General features: G+C 35.9%; 1 protein-coding gene across 1 annotated transcript in view; it reads right to left on the reverse strand.

Annotated features, from left to right (window-relative positions):
• Window positions 1-628: 628 nt before the first annotated feature.
• The window catches only part of smap2 (small ArfGAP2), a 34,823-nt gene continuing 12,105 nt past the window's right edge, over window positions 629-23,346 (reverse strand). The window contains exons 2-10 of the mRNA XM_056479991.1: window positions 9,954-10,087; window positions 9,781-9,866; window positions 7,762-7,840; window positions 7,611-7,670; window positions 6,543-6,618; window positions 6,343-6,464; window positions 4,767-4,938; window positions 4,393-4,691; window positions 629-1,065 (exon numbers count right to left, since the gene is read on the reverse strand). Of these exons, the coding sequence (XP_056335966.1) occupies window positions 940-1,065; window positions 4,393-4,691; window positions 4,767-4,938; window positions 6,343-6,464; window positions 6,543-6,618; window positions 7,611-7,670; window positions 7,762-7,840; window positions 9,781-9,866; window positions 9,954-10,087 (1,154 nt within the window). The 3' untranslated portion in view covers window positions 629-939. The remainder of the gene's footprint in view (window positions 1,066-4,392; window positions 4,692-4,766; window positions 4,939-6,342; window positions 6,465-6,542; window positions 6,619-7,610; window positions 7,671-7,761; window positions 7,841-9,780; window positions 9,867-9,953; window positions 10,088-23,346) is intronic.

A 23,346-nucleotide genomic window follows, 5' to 3' on the forward strand; every position in this document is an offset into this window, starting at 1 on the left:
GATCCATCCAGAATGTGGCATTTTCGAAGTTCTGTGCTGATTACGGAGCGTTAATAAATCTTTGGCTGAATGTAAATGTCCTGCTATGAGATGGATGTGAGAAACCCTCAATCCTCCCAAGCCTTTTATTTCTCCTGAGCTGAGAGCGAGTGTCACACAAAGCAAAAAAAAAAAATGGCGTAGCTGTACCCTGTGCATTAGAAAGATGACAATACAAGACTATCTTTCCAAACCTGATAGCGGACGCATAAAACGGACATTGTCCTCAGCAGAAGACCTTTTCTGAGAAAAACGCTGACTTAAAAGACCTCTAGCTCTTTGAATATGACAGCAAACATGGCTATGTCAAGATAGAAAGTCTGTGTAACATATATACAGTACATTTATCTACAGTATATGATCAAGTGTCAATTTCGAGGGCAAAAAAATTCAAGAATAAAGGTTTATGTTGGTAAAAAAAGGTGAATTTGATCCAACTCAAATCTGCAGCAAAAAAAATGAGGAAGTTTTTCGCCCTTCAGAATAGACTATATCTGTTTAAATGAGTGGATTTCGCTAATGTAACACTGAGAAGAGGAAACCAAAAATGCTTGAAGCAAAAACGCAGATGAAGCAAAAACGCAACATTCAGCAAAGAAACATTCATCTGAAGAGTGCACTCGCAGCAAACGCACAATACCTTGCGAATAAAACCTCTATTCACTCTCTCTGAGTGTGTGACTGTTTGAAGGCAAGCATGAGATTGTGGCTCTGAAAATGAGGGAGGTAGAGACTTTGCTTCAGCTGCGATCATCTATTGGACTCCCCAGTGTGTTTGCTCCTACAATCTGTTCCCCTTCTGCTGTCAGTCAGTCACAGAGCCAAATGAGCCCACCCAATTCAAACAGGCTGTCCCACTTTCACTCTTTTTTTTTTTTTGTTTGTTTGGTTATGATGTCATCACTTCCACACGTGTGACCCAAGCATTGGATTTGACCCAGGCGCAGCTGTACCGCCCATGGACTGCCCGTATCCCATCACGTTATTGGCACCGTAGAAATTCATTCCTGCCATGTGTTGAGTCATCTGCGTGAGAGAGACAACAGAAATAGTCATTACAAGCAATTAAACGAAAACAACCATGACACTGACATTTGTTGTTTTCATTTGTTTTCCCTCATGATTTTATTTGACGTGTATTGTTGCATCCCAATATGCATACTGTCCATCCTGTATAGCAGTGGTCCCCAACCTTTTTATCACTGCGGACCGGTCAACACTTGACAATTTGACCGCGGCCTGGAGAGGGTAGATTGCTAGGCGATCATCAACCTTTTTCTTAGAAGATGACAAGCTGCCAAAACATTACTAGTATGGATATAACACGGATGGCAGTTATATCTGCGGGCGCTGCGGATAATCCGTGGGTCGGATAATAAAAAATACATTATGATTAATTGCGGGTGGGTCGCGGGGGGATGAGTGTAATTATTAATGATTTTTGCTTTGTATTTTTTAAACACATTTGTTAAAGCAGAAATGGAGGCGAACCCGATCTGAGAGAAGCTTAAAAAGGCAGAATTAAAAACAAAACAAAAGGAAGGAAAGAAAAATGCTGTGTGGGAGCATTTTAGCAAAGGTTAACAAGGATGAACCAAATGCTGGGTATGTAATAGGTAGGCCCACACGGAATCTGCGCACGCAGCGTTCCACAGATTTCGGCAGATTTTTATCCCATCATTAAGTGTATTTATTTACTTGTGTAAATTTTTATTTGTTCTGTTTTTAAATTAATTTCAGTCATATTATTGATTAATATGAAATTGTTTAAATTATTTATTTACAATACAGTTTGTAAAGTAATATTTTCTGTCTTTTAGTTGAGATATTACATGAGAGACTTGCTTTGTTTACCAATGTATAAGTGGATCTAATTGGATTTGCATTGTAAACATTAAATAAGAGTTCAAAATGTATTTTTTTTATTTAATATATGAAGTTTTTAATTACGACACTCCCAAAATCATTCCGCATAAATCCGCAGATTATCTACTAAATTCTGCGCAGAAATAGCAAAAAATATCCGCAGATTCTGTCTGGCCCTAGGCTATGCAATGGCTGTAAAGCACTTCATATGAAAGCCACAAGACCAGTAGCTTAAATATGAAACATCATGTGTGTCCTAAGTCAGGCAGGCATTTTAAGTTCTTACATTCATCAGGACAGCAAAATATACCACTGGAAGTTGCGAGGATGCATGTGTGGACCTGTGCTGCCTTGATATACATTACGCTCCTTCCATGTTGTCTCTGGCAAGGGATGAATCTGCTGTTAATAACAAACGATCCACGCTGACCTATCATCATGGTATTGTAATTACTGCTCTAAAATATGTTCCTTTTAAATGTCTGGGTAAAAAAACAACAAAATACATTGTTTTCCAATATATATATATATATATTTTTTTAAAATTTAAAATATTTTGGAGCAGTAAACATGTCAGGCTAAATAATGAAAATAAATCATTGACTTCTGCAGTCTTCATTAGTTTCAAAAACACTGATTTCTTTACAATTTAAAATGGCATCTTTGGATATCTTTTCTACAGGAGATGCTGTTGTCCTAAAAAACAACAAAAAAAGGAAATAAAAAATCTTACACGTACCTTAGGAACGGTATTACACAAACTTTTGGTGGTTTTTTTCCAAACCACGAAATACCTTGAAAACGGTTATTCTCCCATGCCCAAACAGCAGCTACGCTAATTATTTTATTTATTCTCTATTTTCACCTGGGGATACTCATCCCGAGGCCTCTAAAGATTGTGCAGCACCATTAATGTGATCCAAGACATGTGAAGAAATGATGCAAAGGCATCAATAATCCTGGACCAGGCCGCTTCCTGAGCTGATGCTGTGGCGATCATGGAGGAGTGGAGAGCATGACACTGATTCCTGAAAGACTTCAGTGACAGACGAGTCTTCGCATTAATCCCGAGTGCCAGCCTGTACACCCACCGGTGACCTACACACACCTGCAGCTTCTCCATGACGGATGTCCAGCGTTCTCCAGCCTCCGGCGTCTAGACTGCAGCTCTGCACAGGAAGTTTGGCCAGAGGAGAAATGGTCGTGCCCACTTGAGCCTGGTTTCTCTCTAGGTTTTTTTCCTTCACTTTCATCAATTGATGAAGTTTTGTTCCTCGCCATTGTTGCCACTAGCTTGCTTGGTTTGGGACTTGTGGAGCTGCGGATTGATGGATTTACTCTTCAGTGTTTGGACTTTCAGCAGGGAAAATTAAACCACACTGAACTGAACTAAACTGAGCTTAATCTCTGAAAACTAGACTGACAGTTTCAATTTACTAGAACTTCTATGTTAAGCTGCTATGCCAAAATCTACATTGTAAAAGTGCTTTAGAAATAAAGATGAACAGAACTGAACGTTTCTGTAACTGATACAAGTTTTATTTATGGAGAAAATTAAAAGCACTGCAGTGTTTGGGTGTTCTGTGTGTTTGTCTGAGATAAATAATCTATCGAAATCTGTATATTCAATACAAAGTATGAAGCTGATCGGTAAGTTCTTGTCACGTGACTCGCGAAACTGGGCGCTTTCCCTCCTTTTGGAAACAACAAACTTGAGCATGGAAAAGATGCGATATGTGAACCCGCCGTCGTTTGCGATCTCCAGCAGTTGACCTTGTTCTTGCACAGACATGCTGGATTGACCCGATTTGTTGATAAATGGGTATCCATTCCTTGGCAGTTCACAGGTCCTTCATTGGGCCTTTTCCCATTTGCAAACTTCCAAGAGACATCTGTTACTTACTCGTTTTGCTAGCTTGTGGGTTAAATTTTGGTGCTCAAGTGACCAAGATGTAACCGAAAGAATATGGTAATTTTTTCTTAATAAAAGATCATTCAGACTCAGATAATAAATAAAGCGTAAATAATTAAGGATTTCTTGTGCGGCCTGATACCAATTGATCCACAGACTGGGGGTTGGGGACCACAGCTATAAAGTATTCAAAAATAGAAGTAGTATGTCCCAAAACATAGTATGTTGAAATGAGTATTCCTAAAGTTACCCAGATGGTGTACTATTTCCAGTAGAAAATCAAAGTGCAGATTTGTGTGCACGCTAACCCCTAACATTGCCCACAATGCATTGTGTATTGGACATGAGTTCAACTAGAACAACAAACACTGGTAAAAATATGAGATGCAAAAAAGAAATAAGGGAAAACAGCATTAGAACAACACCAGTAAATGATCATTCACTTGTGATTTCTGTACGAACTAACTCTGTATCATGTATTTTGCTGCAAAGACTACAAAATGGATTTGAGCTGAATGCACCAGAAATGTTAAGTGCAATGAATGTAAACAAAGCCTAAACCATTTGCTTGTTACCTGGCTGATGTTCCACTGCAGCTGTTGGGCCTGCTGTGCTCCATATGCCTGCTGAGGAATTGCTGTCATGTTTCCCATCATGCCGTTCTGCATTCCCATTACACCGCCCTGCACCCCTGCCATGTACGGAGGAGCAGCTGCCACTCCGGGTTGCGGCATGACACCTGCCTGTCCCACTATGTTCATATGTGGAGCCATCATAGGTCCCATCATGCCCTGCTGGGCACCCAGGGCCTGGTATTGGCCATATCCTGCAGCAGGAACGTAGCCCATCTGGGTTGCTCCCATGTACATGCCAGCTGAAACAGAAGAACATGTATAAACTGTACAGAACAACAGAAAGCGGCTCTATTTCGTTCTTAATCTGATCTTACCATGAGCAGCCATGTTTGTTTTTGGCGCTGTACTGCTGTACAGGGACAAGATTGAGTCCTTGGATAACTTCTTTCCACCGTCGTCACTTTTGGTTGGAGGATCAAGGAACAGACTGAGGTTTTCGGGCACTGATGCTGCTACCCGTCCAGTGGGCATGGACCCTGAGCTAGGCTACAATAAAAAAAACAAACAAACAAACAAACAAACAAGCAAACAAAAATCACTTGTCTGTAATGGATTAGGGGAGCATGGTGGCTCAGTGGTTAGCAATGTCGCCTCACAGCAAGCAGGTTGCTGGTTTGAGTCCCAGCAGGTCCAAATGGCGTTTGTGTGTGGAGTTTGCATGTTCTCCCCGGTTTTCCCCACAATCCATCTGCTGCGCAAAAACATATGCTAGAATAGTTGGTGATTAACTTCTCTGTGGTGACTCCTGATGCTGTATATAAGGGACTAAGTTGAAGGAAGATGAATGAGTGAATGAAATGGATTAATCACGCCAAAATATAATAATGAATCAAAATAATAATTCATTGGTGTAATTTTATATAATCATGACGCACATGTCCACATATTTGAAAGATGTTATTTCAACTTAACCTAAGCTAAATTAATTTTGAACCAATAAGATAAAAACACTTCAATATGAATTATCTTGTGAATTGACTAGTGTTGGGCAAAGATGAATCATGATTAATCGCATACAAAATAAAAGTTTGTTTTGACATAATATATGTGTGTATATATTTATACAACAGTTCTGTCTGGTTCTCGAATCTGATTGGCTGATAGCTGTGTGATGTTCTGCAATAACAGCACTCAGACAGCCTTTTCACCCTTGTGTATTACTCCGCCCACTTGTAGCAGTGCGATATGGCTATATATACACAATATACATATATACATACATATATATACATATATATACATATATATATATATATATACATATATATATATACATATATATACATATATATATATATATATACATATATATATATATATATATATATATATATATATATATATATATATATATATATATATATATATATATATATATATATATATATGTATATATATATATATATATATATATATATACTATATAAACAAGCTTTCTGTTTCAACCTAGCACTAGATATTGCCAATTTTGCAATAATCAATCTTATTCTCTTATTTCTCTTAATTGGGAACTTCACCCAATTCAAACCAAACTTAAAAACTATTTTCAGTCTGTGTGAATCAGAAGCTTCTGAGACTTCAGTATGTTGATGTACTTCCAACTAAAACAGAATATTGATTAGAGGGTGGGGCTGTCTTATTGCACACCATTCTCTCGTAGCAAATAAACAGTAAGAGGGGTGTGGTTAAGAATATTGAGGCTGAACAGTCAAACTGACGTCAACAGAAAAGGATGACCACTCCAAATGTGAACGGTCAAAATTTGACAAACAAACTTTCTATTTCAGTGAATTTACAATGTGCTCTAGCAAGATAAACACACCCATCATTGTAGAAAGTATTCATGTAGCCCCAACTCAAAAAGTTCATTCTCTCTTGAAAACTCTTTACCGTGCTCCTGGCAGAGTTTGAGCTGCTGACAGCTGCAGGCAGAGAACTGAAGAGGTCGAGGGCAGGACTAATTTCAGTACTTGGTTTGCCATTGGTCACTGGAGCTTGAGGTGCTGGGGCATCTAGGAAAGATAATTTTAATGTAAAATGTCTATACTGACATGGTTGTTCTGAAGAGTGTACATATGTTAGCATGTTACCTAGTCCTAGTAAGTCATTGACAGACTGTGACTGTTTCTTTGGAGTGTTTTTGAACTGTTGTGGCTCGTCCTTTTTCTGCAAGACAAACAAGTGTATAGTTTATGTGTTATTTAGTGATGACATCAATTTAATCAATACAAAGTTCCTACAGGAATTTATAATGTGTCTATATATTTTGCTACTGTTTTATATTTTGCTACACAGTCCCAATTTTGCTATTTTGTAAACTGAAAACTGCTATTCTAATAACCCATTAAGAAATTCCTGAAGGAAAACATGACATTGAGTTTTCAAGGATTTAGGTTTATAAACCAGCAGTTAGCAATAAGGGGGATTATTTTATATATATATATATATATATATATACATTTAAATGAATGAATAATAATAAAATTACACACATATAATATAATATAATATAATATAATATAATATAATATAATATAATATTAGGCAGAGGGTTGCTGAAGAACTACTGAGAGATTTCAGCTGCTGTCTGGGCTTTCACTGACTTTCTACACCTCCCTTTCTTCATGTGTTCAATATTTTTTCCCTGTGTCTTTTCATTTATTACACATAACTTCATTTGTAAACTAGTTTGATTTTTATTCTTTTCATATGTATTTCTTTGGTTGTTACCAACATCTGGTGAAAATTACAAGTCAACAGCACCATTAGAATATGTTTTCTGAGAAAAATAATGATGTGTTCAATACGTATTTGATACTTAATAGTATAAATATAAAATTACATTAAATTATTACTATAACTATTATTACATTTAATGATTAAATTAATTATTTATATTGTCCCCCATAATGTTGTTTTCATTTGAGGAAGATGCCATTCAAGAGAGCTCTGAACCATAGTGAATCAATTAAGTTTAAAAATACAGTTTCTGTTGATATAAAAAAGGGTTGAAAAGAAGCAGCTTTGTCACAATTATAGGAGAAACACCTGACATCGCATAGCCTTAAATGCTGCATTAAACAACAAAAGGCCTTTGAGTCCAAAAGATTGAGAGCTATTGTTATAAACACCTGAACAGCACAAACACAGAAACCCACCAGCTTCATCTTTTCAAAAACAACGGGAGCCTCTTTTGTTACGGTTTCACTCTTTTCTTTCTGAAAATGGAAAAGAATGTTATTATAGTACAAAATCAAAGTGACAATAAAAAAAAATGAGATATTTTTATGCCACAATCTCAGGACTTACCCTGAATGACTGGATGTCAATGCATTTATCCATATATTTTTTCTTATCATATTTGTCACGGATAAAAATCTCAGCCGCTCTGTATGGTGTGGCTTAAGGAAACACAGTATGAGGGAGAATAGAGAGAAAGAGAGAGTTTTGAGTTTATTGTCATATCAGCTTCTCTGGCCATGCCATGGCAAAATCGGATAAAATTTATAAACATTTTATAAATATCACTTTTCTAGAATAAAAAAGGTTGATAACGATAAAAAGACATCAACAGCAATAAATAATACATAAAACAAGAGAAGTCAAAAACTGTTTTTTAAGATTTACTTACAGTATGATCAAAATTCTACCATTTTTGGTAGTAAATATTTCCATTAAAATCTCGCCAAGTTAAAATTGTTGTCTGATAAAATTAAAAATATGGCATTACAAAAGTATATGCTTAACAGTTTTTCAGCTATTGCAATATTGACATTTTGGAGGAGCTTCTCCTTTGAGTAAATTTCCATGAGTAATGGTAACATTTTACTTGAATGGGTGTTCATAAGGCTGTCATGACACCTTTATAATCATGACATCACATGAATGTGAAAGAGTTATGTATGCTTATAACAAATGTTATCAAGTGTCATTTGCTCAGTTATGTCATTTTAAATGCAAAAGTGACATTATTTGTTATGACAACCTGAGATAAAAAATACATTATAACTCATTTTCTGTCTTTGTCTTGACAACTTTTCATTCATAATTTTTTTTTCACAGCAGAATGAACTACCAACTACTCCAGCATATGTTTTACGCAACGGGTGCCCTTCCAGTTGCAACCCATCACTGGGAAACACCCATACACTCTCATTCACACACATACACTACGGACAATTTAGCTTACCCAATTCACCTATAGCGCATGTCTATGGACTTGTGAGGGAAACCAGAGCACCTGGAGGAAACCCACACCAACATGGGGAGAACGTGCAAATTCCACACAGAAATGCCAACTGACTAAGCCGGGGCTTGAACGAACAACCTTCTTGCTGTAAGGCGATTGTGCTACCCACTGCTATATTTTATATTTATAGATTTTTTTTTTACCTCAACTACTGTGGTAAACGCTTAATTTGTAATTAAAACGTCATTAAATATTAATTACACTCTTTAAAAAATTTGACAGATAAATGACACTTATAATGAGGCATGTTAATGAAAAATGGTTTGTTCCACTGAAAAAGTGATCAGAAAAATATTGATGACACATTCATAATGGCTTCATGACAAGTTAGAATTATTAGCCCCCTTTGATTTTTTTTTCTTTTTTAAATATTTCCCAAATTATGTTTAACAGAGCAAGGAAATTTTCACAGTATGTCTGATAATATTTTTTCTTCTTGAGAAAGTCTTATTTGTTTTATTTCGGCTAGAATAAAAATAGTTTTTAATTTTTTAAAAGCCATTTTAAGGTCAAAATGAATCGCCCCTTTAAGCTATATATTTTTTTAAGAGTCTACAGAACAAACCATCATTATACAGTAACTTGCCTAATTACTCTAACCTGCCTAGTTAACCTAATTAACCTAGTTAAGCCTTTAAATGTCACTTTAAGCTGTATAGAAGTGTCTTGAACAATATCTAGTCAAATATTATTTACTGTCATCATGGCAAAGATAAAATAAATCAGTTATTAGAAATGAGTTATGAGTTAAAACTATTATGTTTAGAAATGTGTTTAAAGAAATCTTCTCTCCGTTAAACAGAAATTGGGGAAAAAATAAACAGAGGGGCGAATAACTCTGACTTCAACTGTATTTATGACAAGTTTTGCTATCTTATTAATGTCAAGTTGTCATAACAAAAAATATCATGTTTGCATTTAAAAATCACATAAATGAGCAAATGACATTTAATAACAGTTGTCATAAGCATAAAAATTTATTCGCATTTCTTATGAATACACCCTCCAAGTAAAGTAGTTACCGTATAACCTTAAAACATGCATGTATACATGAATGCATTATATGAACTAAAGGATACTGGTCCGTCTCTGGCCGTTGGAAGCACTCTGGTAAAAAGGCCTCATATAGTCTCCGAGCTTTGGCATTGCCCATTTCCTGAACAGACTGAGCACAAACATAAACATAAACATATCTATATCATCCATACACTGTGATGAAAAAAAATGGTGCACTTTCTATGGGAAAGCTCACCTGTATCTGCTCTTGAGTCCACTGATCCAGGTTTACGGATTTCACTCGTGAGATGTGAACACCAAGATTCCGGTGGATTCCAGCACAGCGGATACAAATGAAGATTCCAAGATTCCAGGACGCCCATCTGGGACCTGATGGAGAAAGAAAAAAAAAGGGAAAAAAAGGGCAATTTTTTTAATGTATTTTTTCACAGGCAGGACTACAGTCAGTTTACCATCAGTCTACCATTTTATTTACTACAAAATAATGAATTCATTCATTCAATTTATTTTCAGCTTAGTCCCTTTATTAATCTCGGGTCACCACATCAGAATGAACCTCCAACTTTTCCAGCATGTGTTTTAGACAGCGGATGCCCTTCCAGCTGCAACCTATCACTGGGAAACACACATACACTCCCATTCACACACATAGTCTATGGCCAATTTAGCTTACCCTATTCCTCTATAGCGCATGTGTTTGGACTGTGGGAGAAACCGGAGCACCCAGAGGAAACCCACTCCAACACAGGGAGAACGTGCAAACTCCACACAGAAATGCCAACTGACCCAGCCGAGGCTCAAACCAGCCTCCTTCTTGCTGTGAGGCAACAGCAATATACACTGCGCCACCGCGGTGCCCCTTCAAATTTGCACCTTCATTTTTATTTGATGTTTCATTTTATAATTTTTTTTGTTGCTCTAATTTATTCTACAAATACATTGAGGGTTAAAATATATACAAATACAGCTGAGAGTAGGGATTTTCAGTTTTTATTCAGCAAATTAAACAAAAACATTAAATTGCACAAAATTACAATAATACATATATAATAATAGTAATAATAATACGTATGTTTTCGAGCATCAGATCAGAATATTAAAAGAATAGTTTTTGGAGAATAACAATATTAAAAAATAAATATTATTATTATTATTATTTATATGTTTTTTGAGCATAAGATCAACACAATAGAACCTTTTCACATTTCCGGGTTTCTCAGTAGCAGAAGTCATCATAGTTGGGAAAACTTAGAGCACAGTGAATGGGAGAATACAACAAATATATATTTTTTTCAATCTTATTTGCTCAAATAATAGAAGACAACCTCCATGATGAGGTTATAAAGACTTTCAGAAAAAGGGAAAGAAAAATAGTGTGTGACTGATGACGGCAGCCAGAGGAGAGAATAAAGTCAAATTCACTGTCCTGTCCCATAGACACTGCTTTAGAAACGCCTCGCACAAGTGTTAATTTGCTTTTTGTAATTTGAAGCAAAGCTGATATATAATACATACATAAATAAGTATAAATGTTCATACTTAAAAAAAAAAAAATATTACAAACTTTCAAGGATTTAAGATGCTGATGAACATTAAACGTGTCATAACAGTCTTGTGAAAGGGGTCCATATAATATTATTTTGGAAAATAATAAAAATAATATTTAATATTATTATTATCATTATTAATATTATGTTTTTGAGAATGCAGATCAGCATAATATAAAGAATTTCTTGAGAATATCAAGAATAAAAATAATAATGATTATTATTATTATTATTATTATTAATGTTGTTGTTGTTTTTAAGCATCAGATTAACGTAATAAAATGTGTTTTGGAGTATGTGACACCAAAGACTTGCCAACACAGAAATAAATGTAAAATATATTTAAAATCCTAAAATGTAAAATAACAGGCTATGTGAATTGTTTATTTGATAATAAATTTGTCAAATTCTTCAATGAATTTCTAAATTGTCTAAAACTTTATTTCCTGGGTTTCGCTTTTACTGTATTTTTAATATTAAATAAATGCAGTCTCGCTTAATATGTAATAAAATCCTACGAACTCCACGGTTTTGAACAGCAGTGTACACATTTATCTAATAATAACAACAATTATTATAGAAAAATATATAGATTTTGATCATAATATTTATTTATTTACAGTACATCTGCTTGAATTAAATTCAGCAAATCATTATTATGCTGATTTAACTTCCTGTGGGGAGTGGCCGGCCCAACTCAATTGATATTCCATCTCATGAACAGAAACAGAGCAAAGGAAAATCAGAATTCATCCCAAAACTCAAGCAATTTAATGAGTCAGTGAAGGAGAGAATGGCCAGAAAAACACAGACAGAAGGGAGCGAGTGATAGAGAGAGCCTGCTGAGGAGAGATATTTACATTCTCCTGCCTGGCATTAGAAGAGAAAATAAGAAGCTTCGTGCACCGCAATGACTAATCCAGTTTGGGCAGTCATGTGGACACGCTGGCACAACGCTGATAACACACACACACACCCACCAGCCCCTGCAGCATCTGTAGTCCTTCCCACTGCTCTTAAATCATACACGATAAAGCCCACACTACATTCAACAAAGCCATCTGAATCTGAACGCTGCCTGAAGGTGCTCTTATCACCATTTTATTCCCCGTTATGTAACCGTACTCCACTGAGACATGATGAGCAAGCTTCAAAGACAAAGCTCCAAGCGGAAGAGATGACATGACGCAATGCCGGTTTGGTCCGAAAGGTGGCAGCAGCGTGTTGTGTTTTTGCTCTGGTTGGTCTCCTGATGTGATGTCAGAGAGGATTGTTGTGGCAACGTTTCTGCTTAATTGCTTGGTGTTTTCTGGAACGAGCGCACAGCATCATGGGACGGTCATACCTGCTGTTTACACAGCGCACCTGCTGTGCTTATATTCGTCTGAGTGGATATAATTTGACACAAAATAGACAGTTTTTGGTCTTCAGGCGTGAGTTTAAGGATTAGTCTGTGCGCCCACAGTGTTTTCAATAACACTCACAAAACTAAAAAATCACTTGTGGAAATAATGAGCTCCAATCAGACTGCTGGGAATAAAATGAAATACATCCCTAATTCCATGCAAATGTCAACCTTGCCATGAAAAAAATAATGTTTTCAGCAAAATAGCGAAAACATTGCCAGTATTTTTACAGGCTTGTAAAAATACTCAAAAATGTCTCTGTCAATGTTTTCAAACATTTATATTTGATTAACCAAAGTCACACAAGGGGTGTCACGGTGGCGCAGTGGGTAGCACGATCGCCTCACAGCAGGAAGTTGGCTGGTTCGAGCCTGGCAGGACCAGTTGGCATTTCTATGTGGAGTTTGCATGTTCTTCCTGTGTTCACGTAGGTTTCTTCCGGGTGCTCCGGTTTCCCCCACAGTCCAAACACATGCAGTATACAGTTAGAATTATTAGCCCCCCTGAATTAATAGCCCCCTTTATTTTTTTTTCCCCAATTTCTGTTTAACGGAGAGATTTTTTTACATACCATAATAGTTTTGTTAACTCATTTCTAATAACTGATTTATTTTATTTGCCATGATGCCAGTAAATAATATTTGACTAGATATTTTTCAAGACACTTCTATACAGCTTAAAGTGACATTTAACTAGGTTAATTAGGTTAACTGGGCAGGTTAGGGTAATTAGACAAGTTAATGTACAACGATGGTTTGTTCTGTAGAATATTGACAAAAACTAACTTAAAGGGGTTAATAATTTTGACCTTAAAATGGTTCATAAAAAAAATTAAAACTACTTTTATTCTAGCCAAATTAAAACAAATAAGACTTTCTCCAGAAGAAAAAAATATTATCAGACACACTGTGAAAATTTCTTTGCTCTGGTAAACATCCTTTGGGAAACATTTTTAAAAAAGAAAAAAAGGGGGGCTAATAATTCTGACTACAACTGTAGGTGAATTGAATAAGCTAAATTGGCCGTAGTATATGAGTGTGAAAGAGTGTGTATGGGTGTTTCCCAGTGTTGGGTTGTGGCTGGAAGGGCATCTGCTGCGTAATAACATGTGCTGGATAAGTTGGCGGTTCATTCTGCTGTAGCGACCCCTGATTAATAAAGGGACTAAGCCGAATAGAAAATGAATGAATGAATGAAAGTAGCAAATTACACTACATCAATTACAATTGACCATCCCTTACACCTTAATCTATCCTTAAACCGACCTATACCACTAAACCTACCCCTAACCCTACCCATATCCCACCAGAAGTCTTCTGCAATACATTACAGTATGAACACGGTAAGTACATTGCATTTTTTTTCTGCTACAAGAACATAATAGTAGTTAAGGACACCTAATATAAAGTAAGACCCAACCTTAATGTAGTGTTCCCTAAAAGTGTAATAAACAACTAGTTAATTTGCAGTTTAGTTAGTTTAGCTTCATAAAAACTGCATATCATTAAATTTTGAGAGTTATGAAAAGAATCACTCCTGCACTGCATGTGTACAGAACAGGATTGCGCAATAAAGCATAAACTGGCAACCGATTTTAACTCTAATGTGTACATTAACAATTCCTGTTCTATTATCTGAGCTTTTTCAGCATCACTCATCTCTAAACAGCACATAAAACAAATAAGCAGTGGTTGGCTTCTGCAAACGTCAGTCAGATGGTCTCTTTCCTGTCTAAATGGCCGGAAGCGGACCAGACTCTATTCTGGAAATCAATGGCGAGACCATCTAACCTTGTTTGCTTTAAACCTTTCTATGTCCCAAAAAAAGCTCAGAAAGACAAAATCCAATCACGGGAATCTGAGATCTGATATGTTATTCTGCTATAAAATGTGCTGATTTGGCCTTTAATGGGAGCACCAGGGCATTGCTTTATATCTGCACTATGCTCACGGTCACTCTAACATCTGAAATTTGCTATTGACTCTAATGCGAGATGGCTCTGTGCCAGAGAGGAAAGGGATATTCCCGACGGGATGCATGCAGCTGTATAAAACACACTTTCCGTGAGCTCTTCTGTGCTGTGGGCCTATTTAGATTACCTATTCATCCCCCACCTGCAAAAATCCCTCCTCTGTCCGTCTCCCGCTGAAGCCGCCTGCAATGGCAAAGGGGTAATCAGCTTGTGCGGTATTACTGGAGGACGCCGGGGGAGAGAGAGAGAGAGAGAGAGAGAGAGAGAGAGAGAGAGAGAGAGAGAGAGAGAGAGAGAGAGAGAGATAAAGAAAGTGCATCTATGTGTAGGATGGAGGACGGACCGAAGAACATGTGAGGCTGTAATAAACAGCCAGGTGGAGTCAGACAGGTTTCAGGGTGAATCACAAGAGAGAACAGAACAGGATGGAGAGATTCGCACATGCAGATTACACTTACTGGCCTATTAGAGAGAGAGAAGTGCCAGGAAAAAGGACACATGCCGAGCCACCTGTTTATTAGTGGTACTTAATAAACTAAATATGAGCATGATGGTCATATTTACAGAGTTGGGATTTGAGCTATGTTGAGATATGGACACTATAGGCATGAGTTTACAGACATATGTGTTGTAATCTTTTTATGCGATTATGATAATGGCTTTTGACATGGGAGATGATAAAATAAAATCAATTTACAGGGCTAAATAATAGCTAAATAAATAAATAAATAATAGCTCACTGTAGGGCTACATAATAAGGACGGGCTTAGGGCTGAGCGATTTACGAAAAATAGCTAATTGCGATATTTTTGTTGTGATTGGATTTATGATAACATTTTGTAAAGTTCAAAGCTCAAGTGTTTACACACTTTACAGGGCACCTATGATGCAAAATCAACTTTTGGTAAGCTCTTTGGGCAGAACTGTGTGTAGGTATAGTGTGTCCACTGTCATTTTGGAGTGATATAAACACAATACGCCTCTTTTTAAAAATATTGTGATGTTAAAAAATGATCTGATTTCCAGTGATTTTGAGGCCCACTGCAATGTGACGTAGGAGTACAGTTTTCCCCGCCCACCAAATTGACTGACAATCGCGCATTTACATGTCTCCGTAGTAACGTAGTAATGTCCACAGAACAGGATTTTCAAAGAAACTAGGATTAAAGTTGCTTGTATATGTATATGGTATAAATATTACACAGTATAAATAAATGTTTATATAATAGTTATATCTTTATATTGCATTCATGTGGCAGCCTTTGTGATTAGCTAATCGCAATGTTTGAAATCACGATTTTATTTCAATTTCGATTAACTGTTCAGCTCTAGATGAACTTAGAGAGAGAGAGTGCACATGGCTCTAAATAGCATAAAAGTAAAAGAAATTGTGGATTTCTTTGTTTTTTTTTTTATTTCAACAGCCTTAAAAACTAACCCATTGAAAAGAGTGTAAAACATCTTCATAATGAATACAAATATATTTTAAAAATCACACTTTTATTTTTTGTTTGTCACATATAGCTGACCATATACAGTTGAAGTCAGAATTATTAACCCCCCTGAATTATTAGCCCCCCTGTTTATTTCCCCCCCCCCCAATTTCTGTGTGACGGAGAGAAGATTATTTCAACACATTTCTAAACATAATAGTTTTAATAACTCATTTCTAATAACTTATTTATTTTATCTTTGTCATGATGACAGTACATATATTTGATATTTTTTAAGACACTTCTATACAGCTTAAAGTGTCATTTAAAGGCTTAACTAGGTTAATTAGGTTAACTAGGCAGGTTAGGGTAATTAGGCAAGTTATTGTTTAACGATGGTTTGTTCTGTAGACTATCAAAAAAAAATTAGCTTAAGGGGGCTGATAATATTGACCATAAAATGGTTTTCAAAAAAATTAAAAACTGCTTTTATTCTAGCCGAAATAAAACTAATAAAACTTTCTCCAGAAGAAAACATATTATCAGAGCTACTGTGAAAATTTCCTTGCTAAACATTATTTAGGAAATATTTGAAAAAGAAAATCAAAGGGGGTTTAATAATTCTGATTTCAACTATGTGATGGGTAAAAGGTGTGTTTCAATCTGGCTAAGCAAGTATGTTTCAAAACTGTGGGAAACAATGTCGCTTTTACAATAATAGATTGTGTCAAAGCAGCTTAACATAAAAGTTCTAGTAAATTGAAACAGTGTCAGTCCAGTTGAAGTTCAGTTTAGTTTAGTTCAGTGTGGTTTAAATTTCACTGCTGAAAGTCCAAACACGAAAGAGCAAATCCATCGATGCACAGCTCCACAAGTACCAAATCAAGCAAGCCAGTGGTGACAGTAGCAAACCATTCAAGGTAATAATTATTATTATTATTTTCTGTTTTAATTTAGAATTTTAGTAATTGATTTGTTCTTTTTATACATACTATCTTTACTAATTTTCATTTTAGTTTTAATTACATTAACTTAACTAAACTTAAAACGTAAATAAAATTAAACAGATGTTTTTAACCATATAGTTAGGCTACTTTATTAGGTTCTACTTATGTTAGTTAGGTGTTATACCTGTGGGTGTGTATGAAATTTTGGTTTTGCTTTTGTATCAGCTGATTTTTTTCTTTTGTTCTTTAAAGCTTTAGTGTTATTTTTTAAAACAGATGTTATGGTTTTGACTATCTGTTTAATCGAAGTGAGGATAATATATGTAATATTAATATTCTGGTGGCACCAGTGCTGTCAATGTGTTTTTTTTTTTTTGTTTTTTTTTTTGAATGCAAACATACAGACATCCCTGCAGCATTAAACCACAAGAATCAACAAGTCTAAAGACAAGTATATCTCAATCTCTAAATGAACCTCTTAATGAAGGAAAGCACAATGGGGGAAATCACAGAGCTGGCTGTGAACTTAAGACCCAGTTTCTTCAACTGTGCTGAGGGATTACAGGCCTGCCAGGCTGTTTTTTTTTTCCTTTGGCAAAATACAGGGCTTCTCCCAGCCCAAAATATCCAGAGGGCATGAAAAGGCCGAGCAGATGGACTTTATGGTTTATTCAAGATGAAAAACCATCAATACAGGCCTTGTTAATTATACAGACATGAACTCATGAACTTTTACGATAGTACCTTTACATATATTAGTAATCTCATAATTATTATTAATTATTATGAATAAGACAATATTATGATTTTCCTGTTAGAATATTCCTTTAATGTTCTCATTTTATATTGATTCATTAACTCACCTGTCATTTATTCATCAGGGTTTCATTCAGTTTTTGGTTTTTCATTTTTTGCGCTAAGCATGCAAACAGACAGCGGAGTAAATAGTTCTGATTTTCTTTCGATTTTCTTCATCAAACTACTAATCACTGCCGTGTATTTCCTGTCACCAAAAAAATTCAATATGACTGTAATAGTATGGTATAGTTGTCAACATGTCTATACAGCACTTTCATAATGTATATCTTCAATGAAAGTATGGCCTCAGCAGAACAAAGGCAATCAAAAAATGGTAGATTCTTAAATCAGAGTATTGCGTTAATTTTGTTAATATCCAAATGGTTTATTTTATAAGGCCTATTTTATTTTCTGTTTTTTAACAGAGAATGTCTACAAAGCCCTATACAGCCCTGACTGCACTTCAATTAGAGCCTTATTAATGGTTACAATCTTTAGTAGGCCTTTAAATAATTCTTTATTCTCACAGCCATTTTGCAAATTTGCCAAAATACAACCCACACAGGTCAGACCCTGGTTGTGTGCAGACAGATTCTATTTTACAGACATTGTAATACTTAATTTCAAGTATCAAACAGTAACCCTATAGGTCACAGTGTGAATTAAATTAAGGCAGAGTGTTTCTTGTACATCGAGAAACGTGAGTTAAAAGGTCACGAAACACCAAAACACATTTGTTGAGATGTTGACAGTCTATGTCCCACGTTGCTAAAAACATTATTAGGACACATATATTTCACAAAAAAGTGAAAATTGGTTGTTTTTGAGTTATTTCGAGTAAATTCTTTCTTCCAGTTTGAAAAGAAATTTTGAAACTACGTCATGACAATTAGATCCTTTCAGTTCCAGCGTGGTGACTGGATGTCTGTACCGGCCAGTACAACGTGACATCTTTTGTTGAGTTTTCAGCATTAATTCATAAGAAAGACTTGGTTCGAACCAATCAGCACACTGTATTGTGAATGAGGTGAAACTTCATTAATATGCATGATATAGCTTCGAAGACAGTTTTTACCTGTTACAGTGTTCAGAGGGACGCCACGTTGTGTTGCCAACTGTAATTATAACAAGTGGAAGAAAAAAAATGTTCAGAGACATGGGTTGTCAGTGTTGTGTTTATAAATGTGCCGCAACAAAGGTTTTGTTTCCATTTTTCCCCGCAATAAAAGCACCGATGGCGTGTGGAAATGTGTGGATTACAGTGGTCTGCTAACACGTGACAAAAATGTTTGTCATGGCCCTTTAAGTGGCTTTAAGGCATAATTTTTGTTTCAAATAACTGGCTAACCATGGCTAAAAGTATGGTTTATCATCATTCAGCACAAAAATCGATGTAATTCTGACTGGCACTTACAAAAAAATATAATAATAATTAGTGCTTATTTTATAATAATAAAACATTTTACTGTCAAATGATTAAAATCAAGTGGTTTGAAAAACAGTAGAAAAGCAAAAAGGCTTAAAATTACACTAAATAAATATTTTTCTTTTTATTCTTTTATGATGTAGTCAAATTATTCTGACTAAATATCCTACACTATCTGACAAAAGTCTTGTCACCTACCCAAGTTTTAGGAACAAAAATAATAACTTGACTTCTAGTTGATCATTTGGTATCAGAAGTGACTTATATGAAAGCCAAAGATTACATTTATTTTACCAAAATAAAACATGATCATGCCTTGATTTTTAATTAGGACAGTAAAAGTCTGACTTTGCTTAGACAAAAGTCTTGTGACTTAACAGAAATAATGTACAGTATAGAATATAAAGTCATGGTGCAGTGGAAAAATAATTAATATTGTGTATAACTGCTTTCTTTCAACTGAGAAATATTGCTAAGTTACAAAGTATGCTATCCATCTGAGATGCAGAAAAGCTAGTCCATGCTTTTATGACTTCTAGGCTGGACTACTGTAATGCACTGTTTGCTATAGCTGCCCAGCATACTCTATTAACAAACTTCAATTAGTACAAAATGCAGCTGCCAGAGTTCTTACCAGGTCTAGAAAATTTGATCACATCACCCCAATTTTATCCTCCTTACACTGGCTGCCTGTTAAGTTTCGTATTGAATTTAAAATATTGCTTCTTACATATAAAGCTTTAAATAATCTAGCACCTGTTTATCTAACCAACCTTCTGCCTCGCTACAATCCAACTCGCTCTTTAGAATCTCAAAACTCAGGGCTTCTGGTAGTACCTAGAATAGCTAAGTCGAGTAAAGGAGGTTGAGCCTTCTCATTTATAGCTCCTAAACTCTGGAATAGCCTTCCTGATAACGTCCGAGGCTCAGACACACTCTCCCAATTCAAAACTAGATTAAAGACCTATCTGTTTAGTAAAGCATACACTCAGTGCACCACTTAGCGGGGTTTCCACACAGGATCTGCATCTTGTTTATATACACTATGAACAGCAGCTACGCTAATTATTCTCTTTATTCTCCATTTCCACCTAGGGATACTCTTCCCGAGGCTCTCAGACTATGCAGAGTCACTGATTCGATCCAAGACCAACGACGAGATGATCCCAAGGTTTCCATATCCTGGACCTGGCGGTATCCTGAGCAGCTACTATGGTGGTCATGGAGGAGTGGAGAACATGAGACTGATTCCTGTGACGCTCCAGGGACAGACGAGTCTTCGCTGAGGCCAGCTTCCAGCCTCATATTACATATTCCAGACATATTACATCTATAAATTAATGAAATAGGGTAGTTTACTGTAAAAATGAGAAATTACTTTTACGGTTTGTACCGTATTTTTAACGGTAAAACACTGGCAACCACAGCTGCTGGTGTTTTTTACCGTAAATTTTACAGATTTATTTTTTACAATGTAGTATTTGTGATGATTGGGATGCAGTTCAACACATGATTCAGCAGAAAAATCTACCTTCTGCCACTTTTCCATATGATCAACTAGAAGTCAAGTTTTTATTTGTTGCTCTTACAACTGGGATCAACGACAAGACTTTTGTCACGTAGTGTATATTGATACATAAGTTAATACATAAATTATAATTACACTGAAAACCCTTTTCTGGGTGTCTTTTGTGAATAGTGTATAAAAATTGTATTTTACTACTAATATATTCTACTATGCCAATGCTCCTGATCTGAAAAAAGTCCCCTTCTACACAAAAATAATCCTTATAAATAATCATCTAAACTGAGGAAAGCACATCATGTGGCAGCCATGTAAATAAAGACCTTCTTTCATTCCTTGTTCAAGTGCAAACTACTAAATGCTCCACAAATGACTACAGGGAAACAAAGTTTGCAACGATAGAGAAATGCTTCTAGCACATGACCCTATTGACCTCAAACACAATCAACATCGGATACAGCCAGTTAAACATGATCAGAACACACACAGAAGAGTCTTTGTGAATGCAATCAACTGCTTTTATTGGTTATATCTGTACAATTTTGTTTATTAGACTTGTTAGACAATGTTAGATTGTTTACTCTTTTGCCCTTCCTGAGGAGAAATCATGTTTGAATCAAAGATGTGATGTACTAATAGTGTCCGCATTAAACTAAATGTACAAAACTGTTTAAAGAGGAGTGAAAAAAACATATTAGATGCAAATATTATACATAAGGTTTAAATGTAGGTGATTTAAACTGTGAAAACGTGGGTGATTCGGATTAAAATAATGTTCCATCATCATTAGAAAGCTATATATACACCCACATTCAAATTAAAATACATACTCAGTCTGACTTCTTGTACTTATTCAAATGTTTTGAGGAATAAATGATCATACTAAAGTGTTTTAGATTATAAATGATTAAATAACTTCTTGCTGGCAAATAGGTAAACCCAGAAGATTATAGAATTATAGTAAATGAAATGGTAAAATTCAGGATTGTATTGTATGAGGGGCGTCACAGTGGCGAAGTGGGTAACATGATCGCCTCACAGCAAGAAGGTTCCTGGTTCGAGCCCCGGCTGGGTCAGTTGGCATTTCTGTGTGGAGTTTGCATGTTCTCCCTGTGTTCTCGTGGGATTCCCTCACAAGTCCAAAGACATGCGGTATCGGTGAACTGAATAAGCTAAATTGGCTGTAGTGTATGTGTGTGAATGCAAGAGTGTATGGGTGTTTGCCAGTGTTGGGTTGCAGCTGGAAGGGCATCCGCTGCATAAAACATATGCTGGATAAGTTGGCGGTTCATTCCACTGTGGCAACCCCAGATTAATAACGGGACTAAGCCGAAAAGAAAATGAGTGAATAAAGAATAGTATTTTGTGGCTGCACTATGACTGTAAGGCTACGTTCACACTGCGAGGCTTAGTGCTCAAATCTGATTTATTTTCTCAGATCAGATTTTTTTGATTAGCTGTTCCCATTGTTGTTAGAAATGTGGCAAATATCAGATTCGCAGTGTGAACAGATCATGGTCCTACACTGACCCGCATGCACAAAAGTACATTACGGACAGCACAAAATGTTTAATTATGCACACAATGTGTATACTGTAAGAAGCACGTTGTCAGATTATGCTTAATAGGTTTGTTGCCATTTTCACAGACAACCGTGGTGTATTTCATGAACTGTAAAGGGTTGTCTCGCTACTACTAATGTGTATTTCAGCATTTGAAACCTAAATTAAGTCACTTGTTATTGAAAATACTGATCATCTGTGATTTATGACAACCACGTCTTTTTTCGGACCACCGGTGTCTCGAACTCATCAAGCGTTAATGAGTAGCCGCCGAATGAACTGTGAAGGCGGAGTTGGTTTATCTCCGTTTGCAGAGTTTTACTCTTTATGAACAACAGGCACATGCAGAAGGGGGGTTTGCCCTTTTTTTCTCTCAAAGAGAAAGTTCATCCTTAAAATGAAAGTGCCTCGCTTTTGCGCACAGATCCCCTATCCGCAACAACCCCTCTTCGGCTTCACGATCAACCCGTGCCCCAATCGTTAACCAGATTGGTTAACAAGCACCAGTTTTGCCTCCAAAAATGTGTTTTGAATAAAACTGAACTCAACTTCAGCACCATTGCATTATTCATTCTTTTAAAGTACTGTGCAGGTTTCCCACTTTAAGCCAAAAATCAAATTCACTGACTTTACACTAAATAAAAAGCTTAATTTCTATGACATCTAATAAATAATAAAAAAACAACAACACTATCTCACGGCAGTTCATAATGTTTTAATTTAGTTGCTAATTTGTATGAATCTCATTCGTACAATTTAGTACGATTTGCTCATCTGCCAATGACGGTTGGGTTTAGGGGTAGGGTTGGGTGCCATGCCTCCTTTTTAAAATCGTACATTTTTGTATGACTAAACTGACAAAATGTAAAATAGCTATTTTCCTCGTGAGATCGGGCTGGGAAAACAGGTTCCAGTTGTGCTTGTATTTTAATAATATTAATAACATAGTAATAATTAGGGATGCACCGATATGGATTTTTTGTCCGATATCGATAACGGTATCTCTTAAGAT

The sequence above is a fragment of the Danio aesculapii genome, chromosome 19 (assembly GCF_903798145.1).
Source record: "Danio aesculapii chromosome 19, fDanAes4.1, whole genome shotgun sequence".
NCBI classification, from domain to species: Eukaryota; Metazoa; Chordata; class Actinopteri; order Cypriniformes; family Danionidae; genus Danio; species Danio aesculapii.